Source organism: Diadema antillarum, unplaced genomic scaffold, assembly GCF_040938485.1.
Source record: "Diadema antillarum isolate AM-2024a unplaced genomic scaffold, OU_Dant_1.0 scf00000182, whole genome shotgun sequence".
In the NCBI taxonomy this organism is placed as follows: domain Eukaryota; kingdom Metazoa; phylum Echinodermata; class Echinoidea; order Diadematoida; family Diadematidae; genus Diadema; species Diadema antillarum.
The window spans coordinates 1,641,495-1,658,734 of NW_027271071.1; the positions used below are offsets into that span (position 1 = coordinate 1,641,495).

At 39.0% G+C, this 17,240-nt stretch overlaps 1 protein-coding gene across 1 annotated transcript; it reads left to right on the forward strand.

Annotated features, from left to right (window-relative positions):
- Positions 1-1,397: 1,397 nt before the first annotated feature.
- Positions 1,398-16,538, forward strand: LOC139723153 (uncharacterized protein sll1178-like). The gene is made up of 15 exons (XM_071634414.1): positions 1,398-1,618; positions 2,672-2,705; positions 3,365-3,460; positions 4,370-4,420; positions 5,438-5,597; positions 6,670-6,798; positions 7,585-7,707; positions 8,402-8,572; positions 9,492-9,601; positions 10,565-10,730; positions 11,319-11,511; positions 12,096-12,109; positions 12,647-12,813; positions 13,112-13,229; positions 15,603-16,538. The coding sequence occupies exons 1-15, from the start codon at positions 1,447-1,449 to the stop codon at positions 15,756-15,758; spliced, it is 1,860 nt and encodes a 619-aa protein (XP_071490515.1). The 5' UTR covers positions 1,398-1,446; the 3' UTR covers positions 15,759-16,538.
- The last annotated feature ends 702 nt before the right edge of the window (positions 16,539-17,240 follow it).

The following is a 17,240-nucleotide window of genomic DNA, read 5'->3' on the forward strand; positions in this document are numbered from 1 at the left end:
TTTTGTGAAGCTCTCGAAGGAAAAGATGCCACCACACAATCTACTCCGAAAAATTCAACAATTAGGTCTGGATACCAACAAAACGCCAAATTCAACTCAACCATCAGGAAAATACGCTGTAGGTGAGTGGTAAAAATTATCTTACTCTTAAAATCAAACAAAATAAAAGGCATTTTATGTGATTTTTGCCGTCAATAGTGATGGTCGTTTACAACGTTTAGACACTAATACATGTCAGACCGCTGTGCTTCGCACAGAGGTCTGGTCAGGCTATGATGTTATCATCCATCATGACCATGTAGACAACATCTGATCTTGCATAAGAATTTGACTGAGATATCTAACTGTTACATTCTCATAATGATTCAGCACCTCAGCTCAGGGTTACATCCTGACATGGTCATGGACATGGATACGAAACTGGACCACTACTGTAGCTACATTAGTGGCGAAATCAGTGGGGCAGGAGGCTGGCGGGGGGGGGGGGGGGGGGGGGGGGGGGGGGGGGGGGGGCATAAGAAGGTCACTGAATCTTGTTTATGGCCTATTGTATTCATCATTATCTTTTTATATCTTAAATGGGTCTTCTCTGCTTCCTTCAAACTTGAAGCTTCTTGCAGAACTTAGCCCTAGCCTCTAGTTAGTGTTTGTTACAGGAGGAGGGTGCATATGCTGAGATTAGATTGCAAAAATAAAGTTTGGAAGTGTGTAAGATAAATGTTCTTTATGTTCATTTAAAAAAAGTAGACCCTAATTGATGTTTGAATTATCTGTGTTTGTGTGTGTGTTGTTTGCATGTACCTGGTACAATGTTTGTTTGTGTGCATGTGTATATGTCTACACCTACGCTGCACACTAACACTGGTCTGACGGTCCAGTTACCAGTAAACATCACTGTCGGACCAGTTACTCTTTCAGGAATAGACCAGTAAAAAATGGAAAAACTGGGTACCTTTTGTGAAAAAAAATATCAAAAAAAAAAAAATGAATAATAACAAAAAATATTAGGTTACTGTAAAAGTAGATATTTTCATGGTGTTAAAATTTTTGCACTTATCGCGCAACAACAAACAAGGGCAAAAATAAGCACACAAATATTTTTGCTTGCCATGTGTTCCAGTAGTTTTATATCTTGATTCCGCAGAATTAAAGACATGGGAAACTCGTTACCTGGCCGAGCGTGAAATTTGCTGTAGTGTGCAGCCCTGTCTACATTATTATTTGATTGACTAATGATAATTTGATACAATCCTGATCAGTGAAAACAATTTCAAATATTTTCAGTAGGCTGAAGTAGTAAAGTTTACTTGTTACTCAGTTGGATGCGAAAATGACAAATAATTTTTCAAAGAGTTTTGCAGTTTGTCATTACTTCACCAACTGATGAATGGAGACACTCCAGCAACTGTAGACATGTATTGTTACCTCTCATAATACATCCCAGCTATGCTTTTGTATGCAGTTCTAACCTTACCTTTCAATTTTTTACTCCCTATTTGCATGGTAGCTGTGCTGTGGAAAATGCCTGGCCATACAGTCATTGCTTTTCATACCCTACACGATGCCAATGTGTGCATCACAGAAGATGGAAAGCTGCTAGCTGTTCTTGAATTGGAAAGTAAGTAACAGAGAAGACTACGGTGGCATGAACTCGACACTGTGATAGTGTGCATTGAGAATAACATAATTATTGCATTCTTGTACTTGCCAATGACTCTCGAGGCATTCTATGTAATCCATTTTAGATATCAAACAAGTGACTTTGGGTGAACCATTATGCAGCTGCAGTAACACTAGAGGCCATAAGTTTGGAGCCTGTTTTCTGAGTTATGGATCGTTACAAAAGATTTACAGTGCCAACAGTCAAATGTATGGTTGACTACAATGGCACTGTTTTCTCCGCTAATCCCCAGAAGACAAATTTAAGGTCGATGCTATTAGCGCTCTACAGAAGAGAAAAGATACCACATTTTAAGTGGGCATAAGGTACAACTACATGAGCCACAGTCTACTGCACAGTGCAAAGGAGGAGGTTTTGATTGTTGCTTTTTTTTTCTGTGTTAGTTTCACTTGATGTGATAAATACATATATTTCACATTTTTATACTCTTTTGCCATTTTCAGCCAGTAAATCATGTAACTGAGATACCTTTGTGGTTGCACATTTTTTGCTGAACTAAAAGTGTTGGCAGGGTTCGAAATTGGCGATGGTCCGCTGGCCATTGGCCACCCAAAATCACGTCGGACTAGCTAAAAATCATAAAATTCTGAAGTTACTGGTCCGTCTGGCTTGCCAAAATATTGCTTCAGTGTTAAAATTGATTCTAAGTAGTCCGCCTGGCTAGTTAAAAAAAAAGTTAAGTGCGACCCCTGGTTGGGCTGAACAAAGTAAAAGTTAGTTGTTTACAGTCCTTTCTTTCTGAAGATATTTAAAGATTTTTTTTTTTTTTTAGTTTTTGTATAATGAAAACATCTTAAGCATTCCTCTGCTTTTATGATTTCACCATACACCCTATAGTATATACCTAAAGGAAGTCTACAGTTAATAATAAATGAATCATATCCAGTCTAAAACAGTAGTGTACCCCATTTACTAGACTGCTATAGATCCCCATGATGTGGAGACTACTGTTTTAGTTTCAATATCTATTTTCTATCTGTCTCTTCCCAGGACTCTTTGCAAAACGGTACTTCTGCAGTGCACAGTAAGTGTTGATCTTCTTACCACCCCTGCCTCCACACACATACACACCCAGACAAAAACAAAAACAAAAACATTACAAAAGCAAACCAACATAGTGCTATAAATTGAAAACCAGAATGCTATGAAAGCAAAGGCTTGGAATATCTGTAAAGTGGGTATTATAAACAGAGTCAAATTATTGGTGAGAAGTTCTCAAATCAAGAACTTATGTATACTCGTTTGATGAATCAAAAGCAGGGGAGGCAGAGAGATGTTTTTCAATCAAGACTGCATTTTAGGACACCATTTCTCTCGCCATTTTATCCTGTTATCTCACAAGAAATGCTGTGATAAGTTGATTCTGTAGAAAATGCAAGAAAAATCCCCTTGAAAAATTGCCATATGCCATGGGCTTGGGAGAAAATAAGAAGTATGTCTCACGTATCGTTTCACGGTAATTACAAAATATGTATTTGTGAATGACCCGTTTTGTGATTTTTAACTTTGAAGTCACACTCTCACACAGCTTATGCATTTCACTTTTAACAGTTAAAAAATTTGAAAAAAATATGGAAATGATTTACATCTGTATTGGAATATTTTGTGACCACTCTAGTAAAACAGAGTGACATCAAATTACGTGTGAAATTGTTCAACTTTTCTTCTTCATTTACTTTCAAGGAGGAAGTCCTTATTTACAGAACAGTGGACAAAGGCAGTGGATACCATCACAAAATACACTGGAATTTCAACCTTTGATGTGGGTGTGACCAGCTGGTGAGTGCTTTCATTGACTCAGTAAACTACTGTCCTAGAACAATAATCATTTCACAACAGGTCTTGCGGCTAGAAGTACTAAAAGAAATGTCTCAACAAAGAACCAGATGATGTGTGTTTTGTGAAATTATCAATTGAAACCTTAGGAATTTTGTAGATTACATCATTTCAGCCACATAGATATGATTTTAGTGCTATAGCTCTAAAGGCATTCATATTCATGTAGAGAATTTGCACATGCTTTTGAGGTATGGATATGTATTTGTATATGATATTGATGTGAAATTGCTAGCATGCATAGTACTACAACTGTGTGTCCATGCCATTTCTACAGTAGAGGTCAAGTCAATTTAAATGAAGCTATTGGTTTGGCCTGCCTGCTTGTATTACAACACAAGAACATTTGGGGAGGATTTTGACAACATAATTGTTCTGAGCCATGATTTATCCTGGTATACAGGTTTCGACTTTATCTTTTTAGTCTGGTGTCCTGACCTGGCCACTAAAATCTTTAAATCTGACATTTTGCTGGCCTGAAAAAGATATCTAGTGTCCCAAAATAAAAGCAAAAACTAAAATCCATTTTTAATCTTAGTTGCCCGATCAGGCCACCAAAAGGTGACCTTGGTGGCCCCGTACTACCGGGCCACCGCTGATGTTTAGCCCTGTGGTATATATGATGAAAATACATGTGATGAATCAGTATACAGGCACTCAGACTGACAAAACTAGAGTGAAATTTTCATGCGTTGTAAATTCAAAAACTCTCTAATGTAATGGGGGGGGGGGGGGGGGGGGGGTAAACACTCCCTGTAAATCATCTATTTAGTAATATTGACTTGGCAGTGATTAAATAATTAAACATCAAATCTTGAACATCTTGAACGTCTGTCATATATTTCTTCAAAGGGTTCTACCATCACAGAGATCAGTCCTCCAAAGCTTAGTCCAAGCAAAAAAGTGAGTACTCCTTGAAGTGACTGATGTTGAAGAGAAATGTGATATTCAAAGTTATTCAAAGAAATTCAAAGTTTATTTGATGAAAATTGGTTTTGAAATGGCAGAGATATACAAATCAAAGTGATTCTGATAAAAGGTGGCACCCATCTTTTATTAGGATTGCTTTGATTTACTTTGCTTTTTGATATCCCAGCCATTTCAAAACAGTTTTCATCAAATAAACTATGAATTCCTCCTAGTATTGTGTGCTCATTAACATTTTGTAAAGTGGTTTCTAAGTATCTTGCACAAAGTTAAAAGCTGAATCTTCATCTTAACCAACACTACACTATCCATTTAAAATACATATTTGTTAGAGATTGTATCCCAGTCAGTCTGTCTGACAGGTATTCTGGCAAAAAGAAAAAAAAAAAACCAGAGCTAGACTCCAAGCGCAGTCAACAGTTATAAGTAAAATTTTGAGTTTTGACATGTATGAGAATTAATGTAAAAAGTATCAGACCTGATGAATGGGTAACATCTTTTCCTTTGCTGTGTCAAAATGTCTTTCAACAGGTTTGGGTTTTTTTTCCCGCGGGAAGTGGCAAGAAAAATGCTCTGAGTGTTGCATCAGTTGATTTATGATTTGTCTGGAAATGTTGATTTGAAAAAAAGAAAGGCAAAACTACGGAAGAGACACTTATTCAATTGTATACAATGGCAAGGCAATTGATCAATCATTACAGGAAGTCGGGTCAGAGTCAAGAGTTCAACGATTAGGGCAAGGAGTTTGAGATATTATTGTTAAAACAGCGATGGAGAAGAGTTCTCTCCAATTGCAATAGTTCCACACAAGTCAAATATTCAAAACAGATATGTATAGCGCGGTGTTGGCAGGTGTACTCTAGTGTCATAGTCTATGTCATCATGTTAAAAGAAATGGGGGGAAAATTGTTTAGAGGCCTCTGTTTTTTTATATCCGTGATAATGCATTTTAGCACGTGTGTGTATTGTTGTTTTTCCCTCCGTTATGTTCAGATGGGTAGCTGTAGACCACCACAACTGTCACGCCGCATTAGGTTTCTATGACTCGCCATTCAATAGCGCCCTCATCCTATCGTATGACGGGGGAGGAAACGATGGCGCATTCAATATCTACCATGGCGACAGGACCGAGGGTATCAAGCTGCTGAAAAAGGCAAGGCTGTAGTGTTTGAAGCAAGAGTAGAGTTTTAAAGGGAAAAAAATAGTTGTCTTAATTGATCCCTCTCCTGTTCAAATGCATTGTGCTCAGTGCAGAAGATGTAATGAAGAAGCGTCTAACCATGATCACATTATTTTATGGTGCCAATGGCACCATGAATATTTACTTACTCACTGGCATAGAACAGTGTGTCCCTTTGCTGTCCTACAAGTGATCCTTCACGGTTTTGGTCTTCCTTGGGCTTACTGTCCAGCCTCTTTCATTTGGTTTCGCCAGCGGGCTGGTGAGTGTTCTGGTGCTCTTTGAGAAAGTCATTCTTGGGGGCTTGGAATGGGATCCCGTGCAGAAGCATTATTGGATTGATTTTGTTTTTAAAGCTCAGTTTTGAAAAAAAAAATTGTCATATCATTATTTGTCATTCAAAAGCAATATTTTGTGGATGTACCATTTACAAATATATGTACAAGCTTTTCTTTTCAGTATTTGCACTACACGGTTGTAATTCTGGTGTGAAATGACTCTGAAAAGGAATGATGCAGAGGTTTGTGTTTGTGGTCTCCCTGATTCCTTAAGACCTTTCCTTCACGCCCTGATAGAAGAATATAGAAGTATCTCTGATTTGGAATTCATTATTGCCTACTTAGGAGCTGTTGTGGCTTAGTGTGTAGGACCATAAACTATCAATCACAAGGTCCCTTGTTCAAGTCCCTTGGCTGCAACAGTTATGCCCCAGGCGAGGCATTTTATCCTCATTTTCTATTCCATCAGACAGGAGTAAAGTGTTTGTCTGGTGGTTGCATGCTCACAAGCATGCCTTTCTTTAATGTGCAACCTTATGAAATACATCATATTCCACATGAAATGCACAAGTATCTCCCGGAACCTTCCTGAGGAAAATGGTAGGAAAATTGACGATAAAAACATACATTCCAATAAAAAATAAATCACCACCGTCATGTCTGCGGGATAATTAATGGACTATGTAGGATGATAAGCCAGCCAATTTGAAGTAATTGATTATTGTTTGTTTGTTTGTTTGTTTTTTTGTGTGTTTTACGTGTGACAGGTAGATCTGAATCTGGGAGCACCATACAGGAATATTGCCCTGGCAATGTCAGAGGTCACAGGTGAGCCTCATGACCCGGAAGTTGTTACCTCCTACATGAGGCATGCACCCCTAGCACTTTCTGGAAAGGTAATGGAGTGGGCACTCATGCCTTGTTTGTAGAGTTTTAATAAATAAGTTGTATGCACCCAATAACAACATGCTAGTCTCTAGCCTTTAGCTTGTTACTGTTAGCACCAAAACTTGCCAGTGAAGTGGGCATGAGTCAAGCTCATCGATCAGAGTGAAAGCCTTTTATAAAAATTATTATTACTCTTGATCCGGGGAAAAGGCATAGCTTATGCATCCATTTTGATTAAATGACTAATATATTGGTCATTTCAAATAAGTGAATTGCTGATTTACCCATCAGCCGCCTGTGTATGAAACAATGAGCGTCTTTTGGGTTGATTATAATGTCCTAGGTGTTTCTGTATTCAGATTGGCATAGAAATATATGCATGACTAGTACTTGTCAGCTGAATTTCCTATCTAATGATGTTGACTAAAATTGTGATTGTATTATCATGGACCTGGTATTATGCACTACTGTCTTCAAAGGAATCAAAATTTGTTAGCATATTCATCTCCTTAAAAAAATGTGATTGCTCCCAGTACAGACTAGCTCCTGGTGTTGTAAGAGTCTAATTGCCATCTCTTCACCAGATGGCCAGTAGTTTTAGCTTAAATTGAGAATACATCACAATACAGTTCTGATGCAAGATTAATATATATACAAAGACTGTTAACTACTCATGATTATCAATATCCACATCAGCAGAGTTTTGTAGTTCCAATGTTATGGTTTCATTTGTTTTGTTTTGGTTGTAAAGGCAGCTTTGCCGTTCTACTTGAGTTCTGTTTCTGTGTCTACAGGTGATGGGTTACGCTGCTCTGGGAACCGTACAGGAAGCCTGGGTACCTGCTTTCTTTGAGTACTACACCCGATTTGGCATCCCCATGACGGGACTCTTCAACCTGGGCGAGAGGCTTGGAGTGGTAGGTTCTCTGACACCGGATGTAGTGTGTGGGACTAGGGATGGAAGGGAAGAATCTCCAACATTGGATGCAAAGTGTTGGACTAGGAATGGAAGGTCACAATCTACATCAGCATTCTTTCTGCAGGAAATTTTGGCTGATCCTTACCTCATCTATCCGCTCGTAACTGAAGTTCCGCAGCATTTTATTTGGAACACTTTTCAGAAATTGAGAGAAAAGAAAGTGGTTGTGTAACACCAAGATACCGTATAAAGGTTTGAATCTTGTGAAATCATTTTTATATATATGAGTACCCCTCAAACAGTTTCACACATGCTGAGAGTTTGTTTCTGAGCTGAAATTTCTTGTGGGCAAATGATATTTCCTGGATGATGGCAATTCATGCCCCTAAAAATGGTTTTAGTTCTCCCCAGTTCAGAGAGGAATTTTTTACATTGGTGATGAACAACCAAGCAGTTTAATGTCTAACACAACTCTAATGAGTCTTGAAACTTAATCAAGGGGAAATTTTATCCAGTTAACAAGCAGTAAAACTGATGAACCATTAGCTATCTCATCTTGGATATGAATCGAAACATGTGTTACTTTCTTTATGATACCTGAATGGAACATTCAGCTTAGTGTGTCATTTCATGAGACAAAGTGTTGAAGTTTTGATGCTCCCTTGTGTGCTATCCTCTCATTCTGATGGCAGAGCTGTGAACCAAATGCCCTGGAGAATTCAGTCGCGCGTGACGTGGCAGCAACCAGCCAGTACGTCTTCTCCCAGATCCTTCTCGACGAGGCGACTCAAGTCTTGAATGACGAGTACCAGTCCAACGATGTCGTCCCGGACGGTATTGTTCTCACAGGAGGGTGTGCCTTGGTGAGTGAGTAGCCTTTCCAAACTAGTGCCCATGATACCCCTTGTGATCATCATGCTTTGCTCCTTACTCAACCAGACTTTTCAAATGTTGATTTTTTCCTTTTTAATCTGTTTTTAGGGAGGAGGGGGGGATGAGCCGGAGAGCGAAGGAGGAGAGTTGGCCCTAATGTACATACAATATACAGCCGACCCTGTCATAGAGAATACTCAGGGGAAACATCAAAAGTGGTCTTTACAGACAGGTTGACCAAGGCAACCCTTATTACGTACTATATGATTAGTGTATCTTATAATCTTGTGATAATGATGTTACAGAAGTATGTCAAATTTAGACAAATGCAGGCATTCTGCATAAGATTTTGAGAGATGGTACGTGTTGATGAAAAGTAGTTACTCATTGGATCATTGATTGCAGAACCAGAGTAACTGTTGTCACTGAAACTATGTTGTATTTGATAGATGAAGTGACATTTTTTCCCCCTTGAGTTGTCAAACATTCTTCCTGTGCAGTCTTTAAAGATTGAGATACCAAATGGTCACAACATACAATTGTAACAGCGAAGCGGCAGCATGAATTGACAGCAAAATGAACATGGGCACTTTCATTCTGCAATGGGTACATTTGTATGGAAAGTGTGCTATCGACAGTTAGATTGTCAATATTGCAGTTGTCAGGGATTCTGTTCTAAATCATCCCTGCTACTCCGTACCCATGACATCTGTATTGTGAATATTTGCTCTTGGGGGAAATTTCGTAGATGGCTTATGACTCCAAATGTACAGGCAATACTCATTGAAAGCACATTCTTTTTTATGTATGGTTCCGATACTGTGGTCATTGTTACAGTTTGTTTGAATTCATTGCGCTTTATTTATTTCTTTCCCCACAAAATAATCCATTTTCATCTTTATCTACTAGAATGTTCATGCCAACCAAATGGTGGTGGAGCAGTTTGGCTACCCCGTCCACGTGGCGTCAGCTCCCAATGACTGTGGTATAAGTGTTGGTGCCGCCTGGTGCATCCAACCGTAAGTGTGTGCATGCAAATTTTTCTTTGGCAGCAGCACAGGTATCCCCATTCAGGGCAAATTTTATCGATGAAATGCTGGAAGTGATTGTGTAAGACGTGAAGAGAAGGCTATGTGACTGATGAAGTCACATACAGTTTACATACAGATGTAAATGTTTTAAATACTTCGTATTCAGATAATCATGTTGTGTTTTTGATTATGTATAGTTCTTGTAGGAAGCATAGAAATAAATGAAATGAAATGAAATGAAGTCATGGACTCACTGTGTGACCAATGATTTTAAAGTATTACAAGAAGTGGCAGACATTTTCTTGAAATATTGACAAAATTTAGAGGACAGGAAGATATATGATAAATAAAAAAACAAGACTTTATTGTGTAGTCAGCCATACAAAAGTATTCATACATCTAACTGCATGAGATGTTGTCTCTCAAATTCCTCTTTTTTTATCAATACTGTACTAATGTGAGAGGACCTCAGATGAGAGGAATCTTGCAGTGAGCTCATATAGTGGTAATGAAAATTTGTTCTACTTTAAGTGGGTTGATGACAGACGTTTAGTGGTGTATGCGTTAAATCTAATGGCGATGTGAATCGTAACATAGCTCCTACTCAACTTCCATGAGGAGAAGAGTAATATAAACAGCAACTCCATATGAAGAGTTTGTTCGCAGAAACCGATAAGTCCATTTTTGAAGATTTTGAAGTACGGTCTCTGTCATAAAGTACAAAATAATACCTTTTAAATGATATATTGGTCACTACATGTAAAGGTACATTTTTTAAGTTATGGTCAGAAGAAGCAAAAAATTTTCTTATTATTCTCTTTATTTTTCTTGACCTTTAATCGCAAATATCTCCATTTGGCAAATATGGACTTATCGGTTTTTGTGAACAAACTCTTCCTATGGAACCCGGACTTCTGATGGTGCTCCTCTTTTTGTCTGGACTTCCTACAGGCCCAACGAGAGGGAACCGCTCCAGTACGCTGGTCTACCCCTCTTTGATGCCAACCTCCTGGAGTCCCTGGCCAAGAAACGGGGAGCAAGGAGAGTATCTGTGAAGGAGGTTGCGGGGCTGCTAGTGGGAGGGGCAATCATAGGAATTGTTAGAGGTCGGCAAGAGGTATGGCTTCAGTTCTTCTAATATCTATTTTTATGTACAATGTACATTTATATCAGTGCTCGACAAAACTTTTTTTTTCTCTCTGATGGCCCACTCAGGCCACTAAAAATCTTTTAATTTGAAATGATGATGGCCAGTAAAAGAAGTGTATTGACCCCAAATAAAATCTTACCCAAAATAATAGGAAACATGCTATCCATTTGTTGCCCGATCAGGCCACCAAAAGGTAACTGTTTTGGAAATTTGGGTTAGCAGTGTATCTTCATTATTTAATACAGACTTTTCTATATGTTCTGAAAAAAAAAAAACAAACAAACTTCTAGCATGAAAGATATTGCAAAAGGTATATATGATATGAATGTCATTTTTTTTTTTCATGTGCAACGTTCCCTCTGATATTCTTGTTCTTCTCCCTTCAATAAGATTTTGAAATGAAATGGTAGAAATATTCATCATTTGGTTTATAGAACTTACAATACTTACATTTCTTTGTTTTCAATTGTTGTGTTTTTATTCATATTTGGCCACACCTTGATCAGTTTATGAGAGTGAAACTCTGTCTGGGTCTTCCTCCTCCCAATCACATAGTTTGGGCCCAGAGCTCTCGGCCACCGGTCCCTGGTGTGCTATCCAAACCGGGCCTCCCTGAAGGAGGAGATCAACAGGCTAAAATCCCGGGAGTGGTTCCGCCCTCTCTGTCCCGCGGTCACCGAGAGGTCGGCGGCCCGCATGTTCTTGGGCCGGGAGTCCAGTCGAGAGTGGAGAAAGAAGCAGCTGAAAAGTGAGCACAGTGAGGGGCATGTAATAATAATGATGATATGTGCTGCATTTGTATTGCCTCATCGATCTAGTGGCATATTCTGAGGTGCAGAGGGACATATAAAGAGAATAACATACATTGTATAATTGTACACATGAAAGTTTAAGAACAAGGAAGAGATAAAAATATATATACCCGGTAAGCAATTCAACAAATATTCAGCCAAAACAAGATGTGAACATATATGACTTTAGATGCTCTTTAAATGTTTCAGTGGTTTCTGCTGATCGGATCCTCAGTGGAAGAGCATTCCAGAGAGATACAATGTAGGGCTGTAGAAATCAAAGCCTCTTTCTCCGGGAGTCGAGATTGTTCTTTTAACTGTTAATTGTTTACTATTACATGAGCGCCCCTGCCTCATTGGCATGCCCAATCACTTTAACTGAGATTATTCTAAGTAAAATGGGATCATTCATGATGCTATGATGATGGTATTCACTGGCCACATTTATTCTCAAACGAAGCAAACCCATGTCAGGGCGTATCATGGCAAGTGAGCCAGACCGTACCACTGGAGCATGTCTATTTCTTCAAGGAATATTTAGTCTCCTCTCCTAAAGCACAATGTCTGAGGCACACATGACATAAAGTTATTGGGTAGAATTCTAATATATCTGGTTGTGGGGAACTGTTTGTGTTTGCTCATGGTTGTGTTCAGTTCAGCTTTGGTGGCGTGGGACAGTTTGCTTTGTCCGGCTTTTAAGATTGATAAGGAATGCACCAATGATGATGACCCAAAAGAGAATTAGATAGCCCTGTAATTACAATATCACCATGTTGAGAATTATTGGTAGTGATACTTAGTCAAAGTAAGTCTTATTGACTCTATCATCATCATTACTGTAACAATTGTTCAAGGATGATGGTGATAATGATGCATATCAGATCATCGTGGTCATCAAAATTTTTATTGTCACCAGTTCCATTCCTTTGAGGTATTATAAGATTCTTGATTCCATTTACAGTCACCAAATTGTGAGGCATATGATGTACATGTGCTTCCTGATGTTGTGCAAAGTGTCTAATTCTTTGATATCAAATTACACCGTCTTTCCTCCCATCTTTAGACATTCCTCTGAAGTGGGACGGAACCCAGTCACCTCTGGTGCAGACGGTGGACTCACCGATTTGCCTGCCAGCAGATGGGGGCTCATCTGCAGAGGACTGGGTGGGGGCTTCCCCTTACATGTCATTTGCCCCACCCCTGACAACTGAAGCTCAGAAGCTGTTTCCAGCCATTACCCACTACGATGGGACAGCAAGGTAAGAACCTCATAGATTCCATTTGCTGCAATTCCTTCAATTCCTTCCCTCCTCTTTCAAGGAGATTTTGAAGTTATTTAACTGTATTTCCACCTGTCTTGAGAATCATTCTGTATGTTCCATCTTATGCCAGTCATCATCTTCATTGATATACTCTTTACTGAGCAATAGCTTGAGAACAGAACCCTAAGCACTAGTAGTACGTGCATCATTCCTCTTTAAGTCAAAATTGAACACTTACAACACCTGTGACACCTACAAACACCGGTGACATCCGTAATCAAACTGTGCTTTGCAGACTGCAGACGGTCTCGCCAGAAGGTGAACCATGGTTCCACTCGCTGCTGGAGGAAGTTGGCAGACAAGGAAACGATGGTGGTTATGAGATCCTTCTCAATACTTCATTTAATGTCAAGGTATGCAGACGCCCTTTTTTTCTAGGGTTTTTTTCCCAGTTCTCAGATATCTCCTTGGTCCTTTTCTTCTGAAGCCTTGTGTTTATGGTACCAAGATCACAAAAGACAGAAGAATGCTGAATAAATGGAATATTTTGCAGCATCTTCTGTTTTTCAAATTTTGCGAGTCATCAACCGATATGAAGTAATACTGTAAAAGTGGATATTTTCGCGAGACTAATTTTTCACGCTCGACCAGGCAAGAAAATTTTCGTTTGTTTTTAATCAAGACGGCAACAACTGGAACATACGAGCAGCAGAAATATTTGCGTGGTAGTTTCTGGTTGCGCGAAATGCGCAAAAATTTCAACACCGCGAAAATTTCCACTTTTACAATAATAATGATACCGTATTTTAGTAGTTGCTGTTGCTGCTGTGAAGGTCTTCTCCGTAGCCTCTTTAGTGTTGCCACTGCTCTGCCAGAGGGCTGTGCCATTATTTTTAACCTAGCATTGCTAGGTACCCATATATACACACCTGGGTCGAGAGAGACATTGTGGGTAAAAACATCATGTCCAAGGATATAAACACAGGGTGGGAATCAAACTCGGGTCCTCCAATTTGGAGTTAGGAGTCTTTTCTACAGCACCCCAAATAATAACAACGATGGACAATAATATTGCCTGCTGTAGCACAAATGTGCTGCAGATAAATTTCCCCTGAAATAGAGTAATACTCATTCCTCATTTCTATACTAAAGTTATCAATTGCAAATTTAACCACTCGCGAAATTCCCCAATGATCCCATTTCACTATTACAAGTATATGGCAATCACAGTGCTTCACAGTGTAGCGGTGTAAATAGAAAAAAAAAGAGAGTAACAACTCTTGAGTAACATCAAATTTCAAAATGATTCTGATGCCATAGTCCAGTTTGTATGCTTTGTAATGCGTTACGACAGTAAGCATTTTTTATGCCTCCGCCACGAAGTGGTGCCGGAGGCATTATGTTTTCGGGTTGTCCGTCCGTCCGTCCGTCCGTCCGTCCTTCCGTCCGTCCGTAATGAATTTTGTGGACAGGGTAACTACCAAAACCTTTCGAGGTATCCTAATGAAACTTGGCATGTATGTGTATTAGGGGGTGAAGTTGTGCCTATCAACTTTTGGGTGCACATGTTCAAGGTCAAAGGTCAAAAGGTCAAGGTCAAATGCTTAAAATTTTACTATTTCCCCCATATCTATGCAATGCCTGAAGATATTTTCTTGAAACTTAGTGTATACATGTACTACCCAATTAAGATTCTCTGGTGAAAGTTTGGGGTCATGAGGTCAAAAGGTCAAAGGTCAAAAGGTCAAGTAAAATGTTAAAATTTCACTTTTTTCTCTGTATCTTGGAAATTGTTCAAGCTATCTTCATGGAACATAGTATATATATATGCATCTACTGACTGGCAGTGGTTATCTAGGGAATTTAGGGTTCATGGGGTCAAAGGTCAGGGGTCAAAGGTCAAGGGCAATACTTCAAAATTTTACTATTTTCCTTATATTTATGCAATGCCAGCAGGACTTTTTTATTTTTAACTTGATGTATGCATGTATAACCCAATAGAGATTCACTGGGATTTTTTTTTTGCCAAGGTCAAAGGTCAAAAGGTCAAAGATCAAGTGAAAGTGCTGAACTTAATTCTTTCTCCATATCTTGGAAGTGGCTCAAATTATCTTGAAACTTAGTATATGCTGAATTTATGTATGTTCTGCCTGACAGTGATTCTCTTATAAATCAAAGGCCAGATGAAAATGATAACAATTTACTGTTCAATACAGAAATTGCGCTTTTTCTCCATACCTTGAAATTTACTCAGTGCATAAACTTATGAAATGGTCAAAGTCAAGTTAAAGTTCTTAAATCCCCAAATACATGCTCTCCTATTCATCCAATTAAACATAGGTCAAGGAAGGTAATCATTCAATACATTTGTGACAAACATGTCATTTTAATATTTTGCCAATTTTGTGAAAATGTAATCACACATTGTCCACATGTACTATAGACCTATTAGGAGAATCATACATTATGGCGGAGGCATACCAGTCGCCATAGCGACATTTCTAGTTTTTCTTTAAAATGATCCAAAATCACAATAGGCGCAGTTACACTACACAAAACTATGCATAGTTTCACTACCTGGTATTTTGCCTCACAAAGTTTGGCAGTGTGACCACAAACTTCTTGAAAAGTCGCCATCGAAACCTCCTGCTTAACTTCCGTGTTCAAACTTCTGGAAGTTATCCTGAAGCAAACTACAAGTAGTTTCGCATGGTGTGACCACAGCTAATGACATTTTCCATGCATCACCCTCCCCTACCCCCCCCCCCCTTCCTCTTCTCCTCTAGGGTAAGCCCATCTTGAATCACCTCAGCACAGCCCTCCAAATCTTGGACTCCTCCCCAGAGGGTACCATGACGCATGTGCTCGCCGAAGACTGGCTCTTTACGCCCCAGAGAGGCAGAGCTGGTGTAGAGCCATCGGACATGACAACGGGATCTTGAGCAGTCATGCATTGGTGCCTGCTGGAGTCCACCGTCTTTTGCATCTCGACTGGCATTAAGAGTAGAGAGGCAGTATGAAATGAATAGCAGCAGTCTTCTTTTGTGCAGGACCTCCTCCCAGTTCCACCGGCAAAATCCATCTACAACAACTGAGGCCGGCGTACATGTATATGCAGTGAATGTAAGACATAACAGAGTTCCTACATGCCTACAAAATGACTCATTATTGTGAGTCATGGCAGGTCTGAGAATACTGCTGAGAGGTCATCCATAAGAAACAAGCGTGCTAAAAATTTCATGAAGTACCACTTGCTACATGTCAATGAAATGGAGAACTAAAATCGCAATTTCCAGTGCAATTAAAGTTGTGGACAAACCACAACATAAGACCGTACTGAGTTCAAGCGAAATGCATGAGGGCGAAACAATGTTGAAATGGTAACCAGAGATGAAAGAGATTTCTGATTCAGAAAGGAATGATTGATAGAGGTTAAGTCTGCATTCCAAGAGGCGCAGAGCAAATACGCGGAAACCTGACAAAGATCCTAGCTGAAAGTGAAGGTCCCGCCAGTGGAAAGATGCAAATGTTGACTCAGTGACAAAATACCGCTTAGTGTTGTGCATCCAGGGACTATTTGAACAGGTTCAAAGGATTGTGATAAAATGATTAGCTAAATATTAAAGTAAAATTAAAAATATTTGCACAAACCAGAAGGATTCTGATTTCTAAAGAGCAAGCTCAAGTGAAGGTCGAGGCAGTGGAAAGATGCAAATGTTGACTCAGTGACAAAATGCTGCTTAATGTTGTGCTTCCGGGGACCAGTTGAACAGATGGAAAATGAAATGTCACATTTTAGTCCAAAGGATTGTGATTAAATGATTAGATGAAAATTAAAGTAAAGTTATAAATGTTTGGACAAATCAGAAAGATTCTGATTTCTAAACAGCAAGCTCATGTCTAAAAAGCATTGGAACATCTGCTGAAAACAGAGAATTTTGCTGTATTATCATAGCATTTGTATACTCAAATGCCTTTAAATTACATCTGAACACTTACACCGAGGAATGTAGAGTAATGGGCCAAGGAATATGGACAGTTCAAATTTGTATAAAATTCAGACTTTTTGCTATATGATAACAAATGTGACAAAAATTGGGTCCTCTGTAATATCCTCTTTTTCCTGCCCCGCCCCATCAAAGAAAAATATATTCACAAGTTTTTGTAGTGTTGATATGATCGGCATAATGTGTTGATTGGTGCTCTGATTTGGAAAGAAATGATAGATAGTGGTTAACTGCATCACTGTAGTCCCTCTGTTTTTTTTTTTTTTTTTAGTAGTGGAGTTTCAACTTGCCAAGGACTTCAGTAAAATCAAAATTGTAGGAAGGCCACACTGTGTCTCTTGATGCTAATAGTAAATAGATTGATAAAAATAAAGCAAATAAAGTATTTGTTTTTTCTTAAACTTGATTTGATATGCC